Here is a 21,081-nt window from a genome sequence, read left to right as displayed (position 1 = left end):
TGCTGAGCAACCCTAAAAAATACAAGCAAAACAAAAAGTAAACCGTTCGTCATCAGACGTCTACGATCATCATAAGAACGCCTTCACGTCCCTTTCTCCCTGTTCAACACACTTTTAATTAAAACCACTCACTCTCCCACACCAAACCCCATAGAGAAAAGGTGCGTTTTTGGCTCACGCGGCCACAGGAGCTGCTGGTTCGCTGCTGCCCCGTGTGGTCACTTTGTGTCACCGAGGTGAATCCGAAAAAGGATTTCAAACCCCCGAAATCACAAAATAACACATTTGAACTGAGTGGTGGAGGCAGCAGTGGATCAACAACTCGTGTGTCACTGTGATGGTAAATAGTTGATTTTCTCTATGGGGTTTGGTGTGAGAGAGCGAGGACATAAATAAAGACGTCTCACAGTGAAAATGAGGGTTTTTGTCAAAGGAGATAAAAATTATCTCTTAGCCTCAACAACTCGATTGATGTTCAGACAAACCAAAAAAATCCCAACTACCCCCCTCTTAATAATAGATGGACTCTTCCAAATCACCATGAGACGTTTGAACTTTTCTCATCAGAATCAACATCGATCTTTTTTTCTTTTCATCTCTTTAACCTGTTTTTTTTAATCGTGTGAACTGAACTTCTTCATGTTTCCAAAATTAAAGACATTAAAGGGAAAACTTTTATTATAATTATTATAATAATTATAACTCAGAGGTGAGCTGAGTTCACTCACTCATTCACTTTCAACTTCAGAGGGAAAATAATTAAAACTTTATCTAGCTTTAACTTTAACTAATCTCACTTAATCATTCTAAAATGTCCCGAAGACGCCGTCTACTTATGCTTAAGTGTATAGTTCATTAAACACAGTTTTCTTTTGTTTTAATCTAAAAAAACTCTGTTTTACTTTTTTTCTTTTTTTAAATTCCAGGTCTGACGACTAAAAGCAGGATTTTTTAAGTTTGCATCATATAAAAACAGCATTTAAACGTCCTCTTCTGTTAACTCCAAAAATATAAACTGAAAAAAAAGTCTCATGAGTAGAAGTCAACGTCCAAATTACATCTGTGGGACCAAGAATGAGGGAGAGACACAGAGGGACAAGGACTCTCGTTCAGGGCTAACAAGAGACATCAAATAAGCAGATTATATATAAAATACAATAAAATGATTTAAGAGTGTTAGGGCCAAACTGGAGATAAAAAAATATTTCAAAAAACTCAATTTTATAACAAAATTTTACGAAATCTTACAAATTTTACAAAAAAGTCCTAATTTTACGAAGTCTATAATTTTATGAAAAGTCTATAATTTTACAAGAAAATAGTTTCATTATTTTAAAAGAAAACGTTGTAATTTTACAAAAAGTCATAATTTTACGTGAAAGTCATAATTTCACGAGAAAATTCAATTTATGAGAAAAAGCCATCATTTTAAGAAAATCATGATTTTACTAGTGTCATAATTTTACGAAAAAGTACATTTTACAAAAAATCGTAATTTTACGGAAAAGTACATCATTACAAGAAAAAAGTCATAATTTCATGAGAAAAGTCATAATTTAACGAGAAAAGTCATAATTTTATGAGAATAAAGTCATAATTTTATGAGAAAAAGCTGTAATTCTAAAGAAAAAAGTCATCATTTTACGAGAAAAGTCATCATTTTATGAGAAAAAAGCTGGAATTCTAAAGAAAAAAGTCATAATTTTACGAGAAAAAAACTATTTTACGATATATAATTTATTTTGGATATAAAAAATAAATACATTATTTATGTGACTTTGACAATTTTATCCCAAACTTTCATCTTTAAGTATAAAATATTGTTTAGATTTTTCATTTAAGATGAAGAATAAAGAAAGACGTATGTTTGACACCCGACGTCTGTCTCATGTTTATCTTTATTGGACACAAACACCAACAACAACACATTTTCATGTTGTTTATGACACACAATAGATTTAATCTGCTCTGTTACACCAAGGGAAGCCTGTATACATGCACTACACACACACACACACACACACACACATACTTAAATATCATTGCCACTCTGTTTCTCTATACAATAAATATTTAATCACATCAAAGTCTAAATTAATATGAAAAAGAAAAAATAATCCGTTTACATTAAGAATGAATATTTCTGTTGTTTTTTCCTGTAGAAACACAGAATGAAATATATGAATAGATAAATGAGTGAATGATTAAACCTTTTTTAAAAGACCTAATTATGTTCATTCAGTCATTTATTTCTACATTTGTTGATGGTGGTGTTGTTTTTTTCCCTCTTTATTCATGTGTAATTGTGACACTGTTGGTTTTCCATACAACTCTGACTTTTAAAAGAGAAGTTAAACAAACGTTTAATAAATGGTAAAAACTAAATAAAAAATAAAGGAAGTCCATTTAAACTAAAGTTACATGAGGTTTGGTTCCGTAGGAATGAACTTTAATTTAGTTTTTACTGTTTGAAGACTTATTTAAACGTTTGTCAACTGTTTTTGTTTTACAGTGTTTTTAAAGTGTGAGAAACTAAAGGTGCTTCACGTCCAAGAAGAGAAAGAAAGAAGAGGAAGAAGAGAAAGAAAGAAGAGGGAAAAGATAAAACCTAAAATTCTTCTTTTTTGTTTGATTAAAAGCAGAAAAGCTACAATATTTTCTCTGTTTTCTGGCTGAACAAACTCATCTTCCTCTTCCTCACTGCTTATTTACTCCTCCTCCTCCCTCTCTTCTCACCCTCTCCTCCTCTCGTCTCCTGAGACTCGGCAAAAAAACACATTTTACCAAAACTGTGAAGAGCTGAAGAGAAAAATGTCAAACTAAGACGACAATGTGTGAAAAGCTGTGAAAGAGGAGAGTTTACAGGTGAGGAGAGGAGAGGAGAGGAGGAAGAGGAGAAGTAAAAGAGGAGAGAAAGAAGAGGAAAATACTGAGGTAAAGTAAGAAAAGTGAGTTTAAAAAAAATACTTACTTTATAAACTTTATCAATGATCGTCTGAAATGAAACTTTTAAATAAAGTTAAAGGTTCAGAGACACGTGTGTTTCTTCACATGATGACATCACAGAGACAAAGTCACATGACCTCATGCCTCTGTCCACATAAAGACACATCGTCAAACATGTGATCAAGTGTAGTTTTTCTGGAAATGTTTGAGCCGAGACAATTTACGATCTTTCCACTCATTAAAGAACTTTGAGGTTTGAAATGATCCGATTCTTTTAATTTTCACGTTAAAACTTTCACTAAAAAAAGTATACGACCTGCGAAAAATTATTTAGGTGTGTAACGATCACGTCAAACTTTCAACGTACGCGAGTCGGCAAAACCCCATATGACGTAAACATCTTCACCCACTTACAGTTTATGCTAACCCAAAAAATCGTAAACCCTCGGACTGCAAACTCTGACGCTAACCAAACTTTATGAAAGAACAGAACAGTGGGTGTGTTTACACAAGCATGCGTGCACTTTCCTGGAGACACGATTACGATTGTCGCGATGTTACCTTAAATTATTTTTGGTCAGGATAATCACGAACATCGCAATCACGTCGTCCAACAGCCGAACTGGGACTCAAAATGGCCGCCACTGCATAGGAGGAAACGGCAAATAAATAGGAATGACGACTAAAAAAACAAAGTTTAAAATGTAAACGAGCCTCTGATCGTACAAACATCGCAAAAAACCACTGTGAAACTACGAGACTGAAGAAGAAGAAGGTGCAGGTGTGTCACACGCACGAGGCCGGGTTTGAGGGGCAAAGGGGCGGAGCTACAGGGGATTCTTTTTAGACCATGAAGCGGTGCTCTTTGCCATCGTGTGCCATCAGGATGACGTTACGGTTGGACGTCCAGATGAGGCGAGCGAGCTTCAGATGGTTCTGGGAGCCCGGAGACGCCGGCTGCACCGGAGGAACCTGGTACGTCTTAATGCAGCGGAGCTGAGGAGCAGAGTTCAGCATCCCGATACTGCCGAGCAGACCGATGTTCATCTGAGGAGCACAAACACACACACACACACACACACGTGAGAGAAGCTCTCAAACCACAAGGTTTTCCCACTCTATACTCCGTTTGATATGGTTTTCCATGACGTCATAACTCCTCCTTAACGTGGGCGGGGTCATCGTAGCATGGCTGTGAAGAACATTCAATTCAAAAGAACTTTATTTGTGGGTACACAGGGCAGTTTATACATAACAAAGAGGAGTTAAAGATAAATATAAATATATAGTGCATCAAAGAGAGAAGCATAATAGTAGAAGCTAATATAGATGTTATATATGCTAATATATTTGCTAATGTAGATGCTGTAGATGCTAGTTCAGATGCTAGTGTAGATGTTTTTGATGCTAATGTAGATGTTATAGATGCTAGTGTAGATGTTTTAGAAGATATAAATGCTAGTGTAGATGTTATAGATGCTAGTGTAGATGTTATATATGCTATAGATACTAGTTTAGATGTTATAGATACTAGTGTATATGTTTTAGTTGTTATATATGCTAGTGTAGGTGTTATATATGCTATAGATACTAGTGTATGTGTTATATATGCTAGTGTAGGTGTTATATATGCTATAGATACTAGTGTAGGTGTTATATATGCTATAGATACTAGTGTGTTATATATGCTAGTGTAGGTGTTATATATGCTATAGATACTAGTGTAGGTGTTATATATGCTATAGATACTAGTGTACGTGTTATATATGCTAGTGTAGGTGTTATATATGCTAGAGTACATGCTGTAGAAGCTTATGTAGATGTTATAGATACTTGTGTAGATGTCATGGATGCTAGTGTACCTGTTATAGATGCTACAGTACATGCTGTAGAAGCTTATGGAGATGTTATATATGCTAGTGTATGCGTTATATATGCTAGTGTACGTGTTATATATGCTAGTGTAGGTGTTATATATGAAATAGATACTAGTGTACGTGTTATATATGCTAGTGTAGGTGTTATAGATGCTACAGATACTAGTGTAGGTGTTATATATGCTATAGATACTAGTGTACGTGTTATATATGCTAGTGTAGGTGTTATAGATGCTACAGATACTAGTGTAGGTGTTATATATGCTATAGATACTAGTGTACGTGTTATATATGCTAGTGCAGGTGTTATATATGCTATAGATACTAGTGTACGTGTTATATATGCTAGTGTAGCTGTTATAGATGCTACAGTACACACTGTAGAAGCTTATGTAGATGTTATAGATGCTAGTGTAGCTGTTATAGATGCTATGGATGCTAGTTTACAAACTTCACTTTTCTGTGCCGTTTTCTTGCCAACGTGGTTTTTGTGTATTTTCACTCCTTTAAAAAACAAAAACAACACTGACTCATGACGCTGGTTATGATACTTTATGATATTTGTTTCTCTCTCTCTCTGGAGATTTAACCTGTTTTCTTCAGTCTCCGTGACGACGACAGAGACTGAAACTGGACACAGCATTGTGTGTGTGTGTGTGTAGGAAAAACACAGCGAGTATCATCATTTCCTGAGACGACACTGCCCCTCCCTCACACTCACACACTGACCGACAGAGCGTCTGCCAGCTCATTACCACAGCAGCCGTCCTGCCGGCGTGCTCACAGTGGTTTATGCTTACAGTAATGCCATTAGTGTGTGTGTGTGTTTCTATATGTGTGTGTCTGCAGACAGTCGTGTCAGAGGTCGTCAAGACCTTTCATTCAAAATAACAGTCAGTCAGTCAGTGTCTCTGCACTCTGAACGTATGTATATGTACATACTTCACTCACTACCACAAATAAATAACTAATTAAAATTCAAAAGTATGTAAGAAAGCACCAAAAAAGAATAATATACTTCCTACATGGATTGATTTTTGTCAATTATCTGTAAAAACAGCGATATTTAAATAAAGCTTCAAAATTTCAATAAAATTTTTTATTTCTTTGCGTAATAATTTGTGTAAATAAATAAGAAGGTAAGATAAATTTCAAGGAGACAGATGAACTTGCTCATGTTTACCTGCCAGAAGGAGATGTGGCTGTCAGCGTTGGAGTACGTTGCTAGGTAACGACCGTCAGGGGCGAACGACACGGCGGTGATCGGACCCTTGTGACCGTGGATGTTCTGCAGAGAGAGAGAGAGAGAGAGAGAGAGAGAGAGAGAGAGAGAGAGAGGACACATTTAAAATGTGTAACCACTTGAGCGAAAACAGGGGAAGATAAAAAAGTCTCAGACACGGAAAATCGAGCTAAAAATAAAAAACTGTAGCTTGAAGCGCTTTTTTGTACCCAAATGTAGGAATGCACATATATTGTCAGTTGCTTTGAATAAAAGTGTCTGCTAACTGACATGTAATGAAAAAAGACGACAAAAACAAGTGATATTACAAGTGTTAGAACGAACTAATATTCCACATTCAACTAAAACCTTCTAATATCTGTGTTGAACTTGAAACATAATTACAAAATGAAACATGAAACATAATTACAAAATAACAAAAAAGTTATAAAAGAAAAACCTCAGCTGTTGATGTGACAACTGATTTGTGTTTATGTTTAAGACTTTCATATAGAAATATGTATAAATCAATAAAAAGAGGGAGAGAGGGAGCATCTATATTTTTGTATGTATATACAAAAATATATGTATAAATGTGTATGTATTTTATATATTATAAATATATATATAAAATGTATATATAATATACATAAATTATATAATATATAAATGTAAAATATTTTATATTTATATATATGTATATATAAATAAACAAACACCCATTACTGTGTGATGTTTGTGCAGATCTGTGAGAAACAGTATGTCAAGACAATTATTAATGTAAAATGCTCATTTTACATTAATAATTTAAGAAAGAGTTATCGCAGCAGGCCGTGTTGTGATTGTGATAATTGTTCAGCTCTCGTTAGCTCTAATGAAATTCTCTGTGCTCAGCGACACCTTTAACTTTGCAGAGCGTGAGAGGTAGAAATGGAGAGAATAAAGTGAATAGAAAGGACACTTTGGCCATTTTTCCAGAATAACTTTCAATATCTGGCAGTTATTTATAATTTACTCCATGTTAAATAATGCATTAACAATGTAAATGAAGAAAAAACACAGACAACCAGATTTTTGAAAGTTGAACAGTATAAAACATATTAAAACAAATCACATTTGTGTGAGTTCTTGTCTCAGTGAAACTTGTGTACAGGTGTTTTTCTCTCTCTGGTGACAAAGACGCTGATTCTCCAGCTTCTTCCTGCAACAGCGTGAGTGAAATTACCGTAAACAACCGCGCGACGTCTCTGATGTGCAACTTCTCAGCTTTCAGAAAACTGTCGGAAAGTTTCCGATTGCATATTTACAGTACTCTTAAGAGTATTTGAAGGAGAACAGACGCTAAACTGCGAGTTCATCTCCAAACTTCAAATCCTCGTCCTGGTTGAACGGCAGCTCTGCTCTGATTGAGCTCGACAGTAAGTGTTTGCTTGTGAGCGGATAATTCCATCAGACGCGAGGCCGGCTCCTGCTCTGACAGATGCTGCAGCTCCGCCTCCACAAACTCTGGGGACGGAATAAAGTGACGTGGGCGCCACATGTAACGCAATAAAGTGTCCCACCAGATGCAGGGTGTGTGTGAGGCAATAAATGCCCTCTCTTACACCCCCCCCCCGCACCTGGGTTTACAAACTCTCACCTCCAGATGAGATTAGGACGCGGCGCCTCTGGCGCTCACACACTGAAATAATAACACGTCTGCGGTGATTAAAGCAGGAAAAATGAAATAAAAATCGCATTTTTTTCCCGTTGCTGGTGAGAAGACGATTAGATTCCAGCAGTGTTGGCTGAGAGCGTCCAACCTTCGCCTCCTAATGAATGCCTTCATTTTGCTTTCCTTCACCTCCGTCAGTCGCTCTCTCTCTTTCTCTCACAGGTTATTTTCTTCTTCTTCTTCTTCTTTATAGCGAGATCCCAAATCACATTTTGCCGTCGCTGCTGCTCTTCAAGATAAAACGATCACACGGCAACAAAGAGTGGAGACAGATGTTCATCAAGGTTTGAGTCCAACGACCAACTCACGTCTTAGAAGATCTGAGAGAAACAAACGTGTTTCTACAGAAGACAAAAGTCCTGCATGGCGAAGTCTCACTGATGTCGTCGAGGAGACTACGCCTTTAACCTCTGAATTGTGCGAGGAACCCATCGTAATCCTTCAGATTATTATTCTATCCGTGACTTTATGGTTAACGTGCATAAAAAACTCTTGAAAACTTGCATGGAGGTCATGTTTGGGGAAACTGTGATATTGGCACAGTTCTTGGACCCGTGCATTGCTCAAAGACTCTATAGCGCCCCCCAAAGGTGAAAACTTAGGGGGTGGTAACAAAATTGAGTTCCACTGCATTTCCCGAAACTTGGTGGGAAGATGTTATAGACTAAGACAAACAAAAAAGTCCACCATTACCATAATGACCTCAACTCAACAGGAAGTCGCCCATGTGGGAATCTTGTGGGAATTTTTTCACAATAATAAATCATTGTAAAACCTTCATTACCTCAGTTCAATATAAATATTATTACTGTAATTTAACTATTAATTCAGAGTATGAGGAGGGTTGTATTTACAATATTTCAGAATATTAAAGATGCTTTTATAACTACAATGATGAGGTGTGTGTGTGTGTGTTCTTGTATTTGTGTCCTCTTTGGGACGTTCTTTATTTCTTTTTTTTTCCATTAAACACTGACCTTGTCAAGACCAGTCGTCCTCATGGAGACCAAAACCTGGTCCTAATGAGGCAGAACCTGATTTCTGAGGAACTGCTTAAAGTTTAGGACTAAGAATTGAGTTGTTTAGGTCAAAGTTAGGGTTAGAGACTGAGTGGTTTTGGTTTAGATTAGTGATAAGGCTTTGTTTAGACGACCGTCCAAACGAATGGAAGTCAATGCAGAGTCCTGGGGAGTGTGTGTGTGTGTGTGTGTGTGTGTGTGTCATGGTGGACTGCCTACTAAATCAATCAGCCTATCAGAGAGCAGTGAAGCACACTGAAACCATTTACAGCACTCTGTACTTCAATACACCTGACGCCTGGGGACTCCAGGGTGTGTGTGTGTGTGTGTGTGTGTGTGTGTGTAAGGGCTCATCCCAGCTCCTCCCCTCCCCCCATGACTGACAGCACATAAGCCCCGCCCTCCACTTCAAAAACAGTTTTCTTTTTTGGCATTATTCACAGTTTGTGTGTGCGGTTATTGGATGACGTCGCTGCAGTCTTTAATAAATACCGGCATCATGTGACACAAGCATGAGCCAATCCTGGAGCAGATCCTGGCTGTGTGTGTGTGTGTGTGTGTGTGTGTGTGTGTGTGTGTGTGTGTGTGGTGGTGTGTGTGTGTGAGCTGCGGAAGACCCACACACACATCATCAACAAACATGATGACCTTAGAAGCTTGGTCACCATGAGTCACTGTGACCTCATAGTGGCTTTGCAGGTGTTAGTATTGTAGCAGGCTCACTTTGCTGCTGTGAGACACACACACACACACACACACACACACACACACACCCACACACACACACACTCATCTAATAACGCTAATACACGCACACACACTCTGCCCAGACATGCTCCTGAAAACTGTCTCACGTTTCCCAGTGAGAAACCAAAGTCTAGATGACACAATGTACCAAACTCCATAGAGAAAATCAGCGATTTTAGCTGACTGGGACACAGGAGCTGCTGGTCCACTGCTGCCTCGTGTGGTCACTTTGTGTCACTCTAGTTGATTCAGATAAATGATTTCAAACACCAGAAATCCCCAAATCATACATTTGAACGAGTTAATGGAGTCAGCAGTGGGTCAAAAGCTTCTGTGCACTGTGATGTAAAAATGCTGATTTTCTGAATGGACTTTGGTGTGGGAGACTGAGCGACGTGTCATTTCTGAGCATAAAAAAGCTGTTTAACATTAAAATAAAGTGATGAACACATGTTCATCAGATATTAGAGTGTTAATGTGATTAAAGGTGTTTTTCCTCGTGTCCACACTGGCGGCCATGTTTTCACTGAGTAAGCTGGTTCTCAGCGCAGGGGTCAGTGACCCACTTAAACACACTTCATAAAAACTGAACTATCCCTTTAAGTGGAGGTGATTCTTCAGCAATGTGTCCGAGCTCTGCCTATTATGGGATGTGGAGAGGGAGGGTGAAGCTACACCTTCAGATACAGAGTGATGATGAAACAGATGCAGACGGGAGACAAAGATCACTCACATTGTTTCTTTGTGTTCAATTAGTGGATTCAGAGGAGTCTGAGCAGCTGGACACACACACACACACACACACACACCGCCACACACACACACACAGCTGACAAAGGACTGTTCACGGAGGCTGATCAAAGCTGTGGCAGATGGTCAAGCAGAGACAAGCGAGCTACAGTTGGACACACACACACACACACACACACACACTTTATACGCAAAAACTGTCACGTCATCTCCTTACTCTGATGTTGTTTTTGCTTCCTTCCTTCTTTGCTTACTCTCCTGCTGATGCTACCTTTCCTTCTTTCTTTCCTTCCTTCCTCTCATCTTGATGCTGTCTTTCCTTCCTTCCTCACTCTCCTCCTGATGCTGTCTTTCCTTCCTTCTTTCCTTACTCTCCTGCTGATGCTACCTTTCCTTCCTTCCTTACTCTCATCTTGATGCTGTCTTTCCTTCTTTCCTTATTCTCCTCCTGATGAGGATGTTTTAATATGTACGAAAAGTACTTTATAAATAAAGATTGAAACATGTTACAACATCCAAACTAATATAAAACCTAACAATCATTTAAATACACGTGGTTAAAAGGACACACTGTGAATGGTTACACATACATGAACACACACACACACACCCCACAAAGATATTATCTATTAAATGTTAATTACAGCAAATAAAACACAAAGGAAAAGCTCGTCCTGTCTTAACCCTGTGTCCAAACACACACACACACACACACACACACACACAGAATGTTGGGTGAACAGAGGCAATGCTGTTATCAGATAAATGACCCCCTCACCAGACTCGACTGCTCAGGTTACTCACAATCAATACACAGCAAATTACCAATACACACACACACACACACACACACACACACACACACACACTCACACACACACACACACATGACCAAACAAATACATGTACAAAGACAAAAACATGATTAAGAGACTCATCACTTCATCATTAATCAGCCTCTCCTCCTTCTCTTTGTCTGTGCTTCAAATGTTTGTCTCTCCTCAGTTCCTCTGTCCTATCTTCTCCTCTCTCTGTTCTTACTCTCTTCTTATTAGTGTTTGGATGGATGTTTGGATGGATGGAAGGATGGATGATGTTTGGATGGATGGATGATGTTTGGATGGATGGATTATGTTTGGATGGATGGATGATGTTTGGACGGATGATGATGTTTGGATAGGATGTTTGGGCCAATTAGAATATGTGGATGGATGGATGATGTTTGGACAGATGGATTATGTTTCAGATGGATGGATGATGTTTGGATATTTGGATATTTGGATGGATGTTTGGACCTTGGGTGTTTGGGCGGATGGATTATGTCTGGTTGATGTTTGGATAGATGTTTGGATGGATCGATGATGTTTGGATGGATCGATGATGTTTTGGATGGATGGATGTTTGGGCGGATGGATTATGTTTGGATGGATGATGTTTGGATGGATCGATGATGTTGGATGGATGTTGGGCGGATGTTTGGATGGGTATTTGGATGGATGTTTAGACGGATGGATTATGTTTGGATAGATGGATGGATGATGTTTGGATGGATGGATGATGTTGGATAGATGTTTGGATAGATGTATTTGGATAGATGGCTTAGATAGATATTTGAATAGATGATACTGAGCCGGAAATTATTGAATGAATTATATTTAGATAGATAGATAGATAGGCAATATTTAGATAGATAGATTATATTTAGATAGATAGATGATATTTAAAATAGATATTTAGACAAATATTTAGGCAGATATTTAGATAGATTATATTTAGGCAGATAGAAAATGTTTAGATATAAGAAAATATTTAGGCAGATAGACTATATTTGAATGAATAGATAATGTTTAGACAAGTATTTAGAATAGATATTTAGACAAGTGTTTGAATGAATGAATTATATCTAGATAATCTTGAATGATATTTAGGCAGATATTTAGGCAGATATTTAGATAGATGAATTATATTTAGAATGATAATTTAGGCAGATGAATGAAATGTTTGGGCCGGATGTTGGATGTTTGGACAGACAGAATATTGGAGCAGGTGAAATCTCTACATCAGTATGGACCACCGGTGGATCAGCGGTTCTGGACGCACCTGACATTTTCCGGTACGAACGTCGTAAAGTGCCACTGAACCCTGACGAGCTCCGACGGCGATACGATGACTGCGATCGCAGTAACCGACCATGTAGAACCTGGAACACACACACACACACACACACACACGTCAGGACAGGAATCACACACACACTGAGTCGCCCTCAGGCAGAAATCTGTCACATGTGAGTCGACCTCTGACCCTATGACATCAGTATAGACAGCCTGAGGTCAACTAGCATTAACTCCTCCCACAAATCTGCACCCACTGACCTCCGTGTGTGTGTGTGTGTGTGTGTGTGTACCTGCAGATGGCGGGGAAACACTCCTGCAGTCCTTTCTTCTTCACCAGAGAACCTTCGATACAGTACATGATGATGTCCATCACCTGGAGAAGAGCCACACACACACACACACACACAGACAGAGAAAAGATGAAATATTAACGTGTATGTGTGGAGGATCCTTCAGTGATGAGCGGCGCGTCATGAAAGTTTTACCTCGACCAGCAGGTCAACAACGTCTCCGGGCATCTTCTCAATGAGGATGTCAATCACTCGCAGGATCTCAGTCTTGGCTCGGGCCAGCGTGGTGGTGTGAACGTTCTGCTGCGACTGAGAGTTAGCCTGCGCCGCGTTGTACCGGTGAACCTGGAAATCAAATAAAAACAAGAAAGCGTATATTCACCACTTTATTAGGTACACCTGTATCAACCGCGTAGGATTAAGCAACATCTACACATGGAGTTATATGTTATAGCTGGATATCTCTCACTTCACTCTTCCTCTACACGTATGTAAACACAACAACGGGGCATTTATGCTTTATATTAAAAAAAGAAAGAAAACTACAGCAGCAGCATATAATAAAAGGCAAACAAAAACATTTAAACAAAGGCACATATCTGATTTATAACCTATTTACTGTCACATACAAATAAGCCTTGATATCTAACTGTATTCATGGGTCATATCTGATTTGTACCACACAGTGTAATCACAGCCTACGTGGCAAAAAGGTGTCAAATATGTCCAGTAAAACATGGTGAATCAGCTTTGAGGGATTCAACAAAGCCAACAATCCAAAAAAAGTGTAGAATTTGTCTCCAAACTCTCTAACATGTGTAAACCACAACCTTCAAGCTGGAAGACAACTCCCTTTACCACTGAGCCGCCACCGGTGTGCAGACACACCTCTCTGCATCACAGAGACTGTGCGTGGAAGAGTCTCACCTCTCTCGCGATAGTGGTGATGAAGGCGGGAGGGCGCGCCGTGGCGATGAGGGAGAGGGCGTGGCGAGCAGAGCGTGCCGAATCCGCTGGCGGGTTCAGAGGCAAACCCATGGTGACGCTGGAGAGAGAAAACAGACAGGAAAATGTTTGTCTCCACATCGTGTGCTGCAAAGTATGTATTTGTAGTTCTTTGTCGTTGTTCTTTCTGCTGCCTTTTTAAAGTAAAAGCACTTTCTGCAGCCTTTTCAAAGTAAAAGCACTTTCTGCTCCCTCTCTTTTAAAAATGAGGCTTTTATTGTGAAACACTTTGATGCACAGCAGCAGCAGAGGAGCTCAAGTGGGCCGGACCGGTCAAATATTTAAAAAAAAGACATTTTTTAAAAAAACAACAGATGGAGTAAAAAAAAAGTGTTTTTAACTGATGATTTTTGAAAGAGACGACAAAACTTAGATAAAAATGGGAAAATCCAAAGCAACTACCACTACGTTTAAATGCGACAATAAGTGCATTTAAACATGTCTATATGTATAAATAAATATACAATATAATTATACAGTACAAATATGTGTGTAAATACACACATATTTGTATCTATACATAGTGTAGTGTGTGTGTGTATCTATAATTGCACATTGCAGGGAGAGAGAGAGATGGAGCCTCACTAATATATGGAGTGAAGAGATTAGCAGGCAGCTTATAATGTCAAGGCCGAGTCAATGGGAGCCATTCACCAGACGACAGCATAATGGACTCCCACAATGCAACAAGAATTAGACACACACACCCCAACAGCTGGCCCCACACCCCTCTGTGTGTGTGTGTGTGTGTGTGTGTGTGTGTGTGAGAGAGAGAGGCGAGAGAGAGAGGATGAAGGCCGAGCAAGGCCACCTTGTTAACAAATGACTCTGGGGAGAGAGAGAGGGAGGGAAGGAGTGATGGGCGACCGGACGATTCATCTCCTCTGATTACAGATCACGCCGCCAGATCCTGTAATTAATACCGGTAATATATTGCCAATATATCAGCGCTATTGAAATGTTTAATTTCATTTAGAGAGGCGGCTGTAATTGGAAACAGTCAGCGTGTTGATATAAGGCAGCGGGGAGAGGAGGGAGCGAGGGAGAGCTAATTGTGCCGAGAAGCAGCGAGGTTAACAGCCGACATTTAGAACATGTAATGAAATCTGGAAGGGATTATTACACAGACGCATTTAATGGCCAAGCACACACACACAGCACACACACACACACACACACACAGCCACACACACACACACACACACACACACACACACACACACACACACACACACACACACACACACACACACACACACACACACACACACACACACACACACACACACACACACACACACACACACACGGGCCAGTGGCTCCATCAACGAAAAGCTACAAAAAAAAGTCTGATTTATTTGTGCTTTCTTTACATTGTATTAATTAAAGTGATAGTTTTTTCTGTAGTGCTGTTGTGTGATGTACTGATGTGCAGTCATTGTTGACAATGGTGTGAGCGCCCCCTGCCCCGAGAACCAGCGCCACAGCCAGACTACTGTATGAAGTGTACAATATAAAACACAATAAAAGTGTGTTTGCTGATTTATCTCACTGTTACACGGGCTTTTTTTAACAGGAAACTCAACTTTATGTTGATGTGTAAACCCGTCACTCTCCCACACCAAAGCCCATAGAGAAAATCAGAGATTTAAGCTTGCAGGGAAACAGGAGCTGCTGGTCTGCTGCTGCCGCGTTTGGTAAATTTATATCACTGAGGTAAATTAGAATGAAGGATTTCACAAACTGAACTAACAAAATAACACATTTTAACTTAGTCATGGAGGCAGCAGTGGATCAACAACTCCTGTGTGCTGTGACGTAAAATCGCTGATTTTCTCAATGGAGTTTGGTGCAGAAAGTGAGCTGCACACAAACGTCAGTTTCTAGTTGGAAAAGGCTCTAAATGTGAAATAAACCCGACCTATACCTTTATGTGTCCAAACTGAACGGTCCACATAATAATATTACACATTTTCTGTATTTCTGTATTTCATTTAATCCATAAAAATATGAATATATCTACAAATTTTAAATTGAATAGTGAATAATATTTCAGGACATCAGTACATCACACACACAGGGCGAATAAAAATAAAGTGCTTTAAAGTAACTAAACCTGAACACACACACACACACCGTTCAGTGTGTGTAAACCTGGCAACATGGCTGCATTCACAGCCAATATCACGCTGACATTATCCAGTCAATACTGAGACACACACACACACACACACACACACGTATTGATTTTCGTGTGTGAGGGAGGAGTGAAAACCCCGGGTCATGTGACGACGATTCACTGCTGCACAAAAACACGACACTGACTGTTTACAGACTGAGACGCTGACAGATGCAGTGACGGGCTGAGGCCAGCAGGGGTCACATGACCTGCCACAGTCACATGGCTGTAACTCGTATTCTCCCAAATATGATAATTTCTTGTGATTTTTTGGTAGGAAAAAAAATAAAATAATGGAACACTTTAAATAAAAAAATTATTTTTTTTGGAGAAATAAATAAATGAATAAAGTTTTTACCGCACTGGAAAAATGTCGTAAACGAGGACGAGGAGGATATTATTTTTTTATGTAACAAAACATAACAGTACACACACATTAAATGACCTGTGACGGTGACACTTGTGTAAATCTCCAGTCAAACATTAACCACAAGCTCATTGTGGTTGTATATAAAGGCGGCCATGACCTTTGACCTCCTCACTGCTGCCGCTGCCATCGTCTGTGGTGGAACATCTCCTCCACCGTAAACGTGAAGTCAATATCTGTGCTATGCTAATGTCTGCTGACTGACACTGTGGTCGGTCTGCAGGCTCCGCCCCCCTCTCTCACACGCACGCACACACACTGACATTAATCAGCAGATTCCTCTGGAGGAGGAGGACGATGTGTTTGCTTGGAGTTCTCCTTAAAGCAGCTAAAGCTGCTGCTAATGTAAACAGACCATAATACGACATTAACACACACACACACAGGGGACTCACATGTCAAAGCAACGCAGACATTGTTACATCATCATAATGTCCTGAAATCAGGTTACAGCTCGGCTGCTGTAACTCAGTGTGTCAGCTCTACAATACCTAAGTGTTTCTCTGTGAGTGTGTGAGTGAGTGTGTGTGTGTGTGTGTGTGTGTGTGTGTGTGTGTGTGTGTGTGTGTGTGTGTGTGTGTGTGTGTGTGTGTGTGTGTGTGTGTGTGTGTCTCAGAGTTCCTGAGCAGAAATGACAGTAACAGCCTCATCCTCCTGTCTTCACTCTCGGCAAAAGCTCCGCCCCCAAAAGCAGTGAAAGTCAAGGATTATTGTTCCTGTAATCTTAATAAAATATTCCTGTAACATAACCAGTCTTTTTTGTAACATAAGTTATGTTTTTTTTAACATAACCTGTATTATGTATCATATATTTTGTTACCTTTTATTTGTATCATGAGTAATGTTTTTGTAACATAAGTTATGTTTTTTGCAATTTCATGGTGACATGGTTTTTGTTACGCAAGTAAAAAGAAATTGTAATATTTTATTTTTGAAATGTTTTTTGAACAGAAGTCATTTTTTTGTAATGTTAGTAACATGGTTTTTGTAGGGAAAGCAATGTTTTTGCAAAAGCTATAAAACTTAAATTTTACTTATTTAAAACTTTATTCTGAGCACAAATGTGTCCTGACGAAGTTTATATAAATGCAGGTCGTGCACAGACACAAAGTTTCAGTTCATGAATCTAACTTGGATAAAAAATAAAGCTGCAGTCAGCTACATGTGACACATCCCGACACACACACACCTTGTCTTTAAAGCTCCTCCCCCATAACGCGGGAATTGGTTGAATTCTTATTTATTTATTTTCAGATAACTTCATTTATTGATGATTATCAACACGTAAGACAAAAGGTGAGACGTGAGCTTTAATTGACTCTTTTCAGGATGTGACATTCCGTGTGTGTGTGTGTGTGTGTGTGCGTGGACTCACTTGGCCAGCTGCTTCTCTGCGTCGGCACACAGCTCCAACAGTCCCATGAGCACGGCCGACACGTCCATGTACGGCTCCCACACGGTGAAGCCTCGGCCGATCAGATCGATGGCGGTGCGGCGGATGGTGCTGTGGGGGGGCAGCTTGGGGCTGGGGGGCTGCAGCAGCAGGAAGGTCAGGGCCTTACCTGGAAACAGTGACATGGAACTATCACAACCACAGGAGCTCAGTGTCACCTTTACAGCTTCTTAAATACTCCATCCTATGTCCATCCATAAAACTCAATATTTCTTGGACAAAACAAGACATTTGAGAATGTCATCCTTTCCAGGTTTGAGAAACACTGATCAGCAATCAACAGATTCGATTATGAAAATAATCTTTAGTTGCAGCCCTACAGTATGTGGTGCAAATGTCTTGTTTTGTCCAAAAAACATTCAGTTTTATGGACTTCTCTGTTATTATGGAGCAAAGAAACCAGACAATATTCACATTTTAAGGAGGAGAAAAATCAGGAAAACTCATTTTAATTCCTGAAAAACACTCAAAATACTTCATGAATGAATTTAGTAATTGATTAATAATCAATTAATCGAGGAATTGTTGAACCCCTAGGACCAAACAATTTATAGATTAATCGAGAAAGTAAATTAACTCTTTAACAAGCCTCAAAATGTCCGTCTGGACTTTCTTTTTTAATACTTATTTTAACCATAAAAGGGAAGCGGAAAAAATGATCCTGTGAGTTAACCGCTTTATTTAGCCAATTTTAAAGAATAACTTTCAATATCTGGCAGTCGTTCTGTCATGTTAAAACAGTGTTTTAACAATTTACAATGAAGAAAAAGAACTAAAAGGGTTCTTTTATGTGTGTTAAATTTGAAATATGAACACATTTCAAATCACATTTGTTTGAGTCGTTTGTCTCATTGAGTGTCTCCTCTCTGGTGACAAAGAAACACTGGTTCTCTGGGTTTTTACCAACAGCACAAACCGTCGCATAATTACGGTGACGCAGCGTATGCTCAGTGTGAAAGGGTTAAAAGATGATAGAGAGATGAAAATAAGCCACGCCCATTACAGCAACATGGCAGCCATTTTTTAACATAGACATTTCCAATGGAGAAAACTATTATCTGTTCTCCTATAAGGAAAAATACTGGACTATATATAGGTTTTTAAGATTAAGTTAAAAATTGTGAAATAATAAGATTTGACTTGCTGGAAACACACACACACACACAAAGGATGTAGAGAGTCATATAGGGGGAGGGAAGGAGGCAGGGAGGTCACCTCAGAGCTGACCTGACATTTGAGCCAGTCTCTGTGGGGACGCACTGACCATCAAATCTCCAGAAAATGTCCCCCATTTCTCGATAACTCCTCCTCCTCCGTTCAAACATATGAACCCACCCCCTCTCACTGGGTCTCTGCAGCTTTTAGCAGATTCTTCACACACACACACACAGACACACACAGACACACACACACACACACACACACACACACACACACACACACACACACACACACGGAGCAAAGCAACCAGGAAATATTCACATTTAAGAAGCTGAAAAACAAACCTCTTAAACTGAATCCTTAATTAATATTAATATTAAATGAATAATGGACTCAGGTTAGTTTTGGGCTGTAATTGTGAAAATGTTCCGATGTGACTCTGACTTGGCCGTTTCTCTTCCTGGACTCATAAGTAACTTGATCCATACATTACACACTGTATGTTACATGTCTGCTTTTATTGTTAACAGACTAATAATGTATAATGTAGGTACTGACAAAGTACGGCGGCCTGGAAGTAAAAACCATTGTTACAAAACTTTTATTACAAATCCCAAAACAAATGAACTAAAGCCACACATCTTAAGGAAACCTGGCTTTCTAAATAAGAGCCACTGACTTTGTCTTTTTAACGACGTCTTATATCAAACTTTTACCATAACCTTCACTGTATGAGTTAATTCTATAAATAAAGATAAACGTTTTAATGTCATTCTTGGTGGTTTGTTTGTTAAATATTATGTGTGTTACTGTCAAAAAAAAAGAGAAAGAAGAATTGAGCCAAAAAGAACTGAGTGCCATTTCCTGTCCTATCCTGTGGGATTTGTAAAAGTATTTCATGTTTTGTAATAATGGTTTGCACTTCCAGGCCACCGTAGACATGCCGGCTCAACTGCCAACGACGAGTGAAGCTCAAACATTATTACGTACTGCGCCTTTAAAGTTAAACCCATTTACAGAAGCAGATTTATATCATCGTTGATCTTACACACACACACACACACGGATCAATAAGGACGTTCAATTGACTTTAAATCTAAATGTTAAAGAGTCATTACATGACATGAAACATGTAATTTAATAAAATAAAAAATATAAATGCGCTGAAGTATTTATGATCTTGTGGTGGCTCTGAAGGTCCTCGTGTCTCCACAGACACACACACACACACAGATAATCTCATCATCATCTGGATCTGCTGCTATTTTATCATCAGCTGGATTTAAACCCCCCTTCCTGATTGGTTTATATCTACACACACACACTTATATGAACGATATTGAGATGGAATCTCTGAGATGCTTAGCTGTTAGCATATTGGCGGAGTGAAGCCAGTGACAAGCTGGTGACCTTTGACCCTCAGCCCATGATCAGTGTGGTGAGGGTATGTAAACATGGGCACCAGTCAGATCAATCATAGTTTTGTTTGTTACATGCATCAATATATGTATGTGTATGTATATATGTACATGTACACATGCAAACAGTGGAGGGTAAATATCAGCAGTGACGTGACCTTTAACCCCTGACTAATCGTTATTACAAATCAAGGACAAATCGTAAAAAAAAAAACACTGCACACACGATCAATGATCAATTATACTGTTTGATTTTTCTCACTAAAATATTCACTAACACAGTGTAGCATTAGTACATCTTGTATAATTATTTATAACCCAAATAAAAGGCTTTTTTCTCCTTAAATAAATTCTCTTATTGTAGTCGTTCGTCATTTTTGTTGTTTTTCAAAAAATCCTCCCAAAAAAATGTATAAAATCACACCTTTTGTTTCCAATAATCAACAATTTTAAGAAGCATTTAAAAAGCTCTGCACACAACATGACTTCACATCACTTATTAATTACTAATATATCAATGTTCTTCTTAGAAAAGCTGCATAAAAAAGCCAAAAATGATTTAGATTTATCTTTTACAATCGTCTGTTTACATACAAATAGTTGGTATATTATACATATTATCAAACTTTTATTCATTCCGTGTCATTTTTTACATGTGTAATGTATTAAAGGCACTTTGAAGTGTATTTTTCCTATAAAAAGCACAATTATAACTACTATATAGTTTTCTATCATATTATTTAAAAACTTTTATTC

The 21,081-nt window shown here is 38.7% G+C and overlaps 1 protein-coding gene across 1 annotated transcript in view; it reads right to left on the bottom strand.

The window, feature by feature from the left end:
• Nucleotides 1-1,880: 1,880 nt before the first annotated feature.
• Nucleotides 1,881-21,081, bottom strand: part of LOC122761318 (WD repeat-containing protein 7) — a 45,916-nt gene continuing 26,715 nt past the window's right edge. Inside the window, exons 5-11 of the mRNA XM_044016510.1 lie at nucleotides 17,669-17,855; nucleotides 13,610-13,727; nucleotides 12,878-13,027; nucleotides 12,683-12,765; nucleotides 12,376-12,475; nucleotides 6,007-6,111; nucleotides 1,881-3,993 (exon numbers count right to left, since the gene is read on the bottom strand). Of these exons, the coding sequence (XP_043872445.1) occupies nucleotides 3,790-3,993; nucleotides 6,007-6,111; nucleotides 12,376-12,475; nucleotides 12,683-12,765; nucleotides 12,878-13,027; nucleotides 13,610-13,727; nucleotides 17,669-17,855 (947 nt within the window). The 3' untranslated portion in view covers nucleotides 1,881-3,789. The remainder of the gene's footprint in view (nucleotides 3,994-6,006; nucleotides 6,112-12,375; nucleotides 12,476-12,682; nucleotides 12,766-12,877; nucleotides 13,028-13,609; nucleotides 13,728-17,668; nucleotides 17,856-21,081) is intronic.

The sequence above is a fragment of the Solea senegalensis genome, unplaced genomic scaffold, assembly GCF_019176455.1.
Source record: "Solea senegalensis isolate Sse05_10M unplaced genomic scaffold, IFAPA_SoseM_1 scf7180000014563, whole genome shotgun sequence".
NCBI lineage: Eukaryota > Metazoa > Chordata > Actinopteri > Pleuronectiformes > Soleidae > Solea > Solea senegalensis.
The sequence above is the reverse complement of the archived record's forward strand: the minus strand, read 5'-3'. Positions and strand labels throughout refer to the sequence as shown.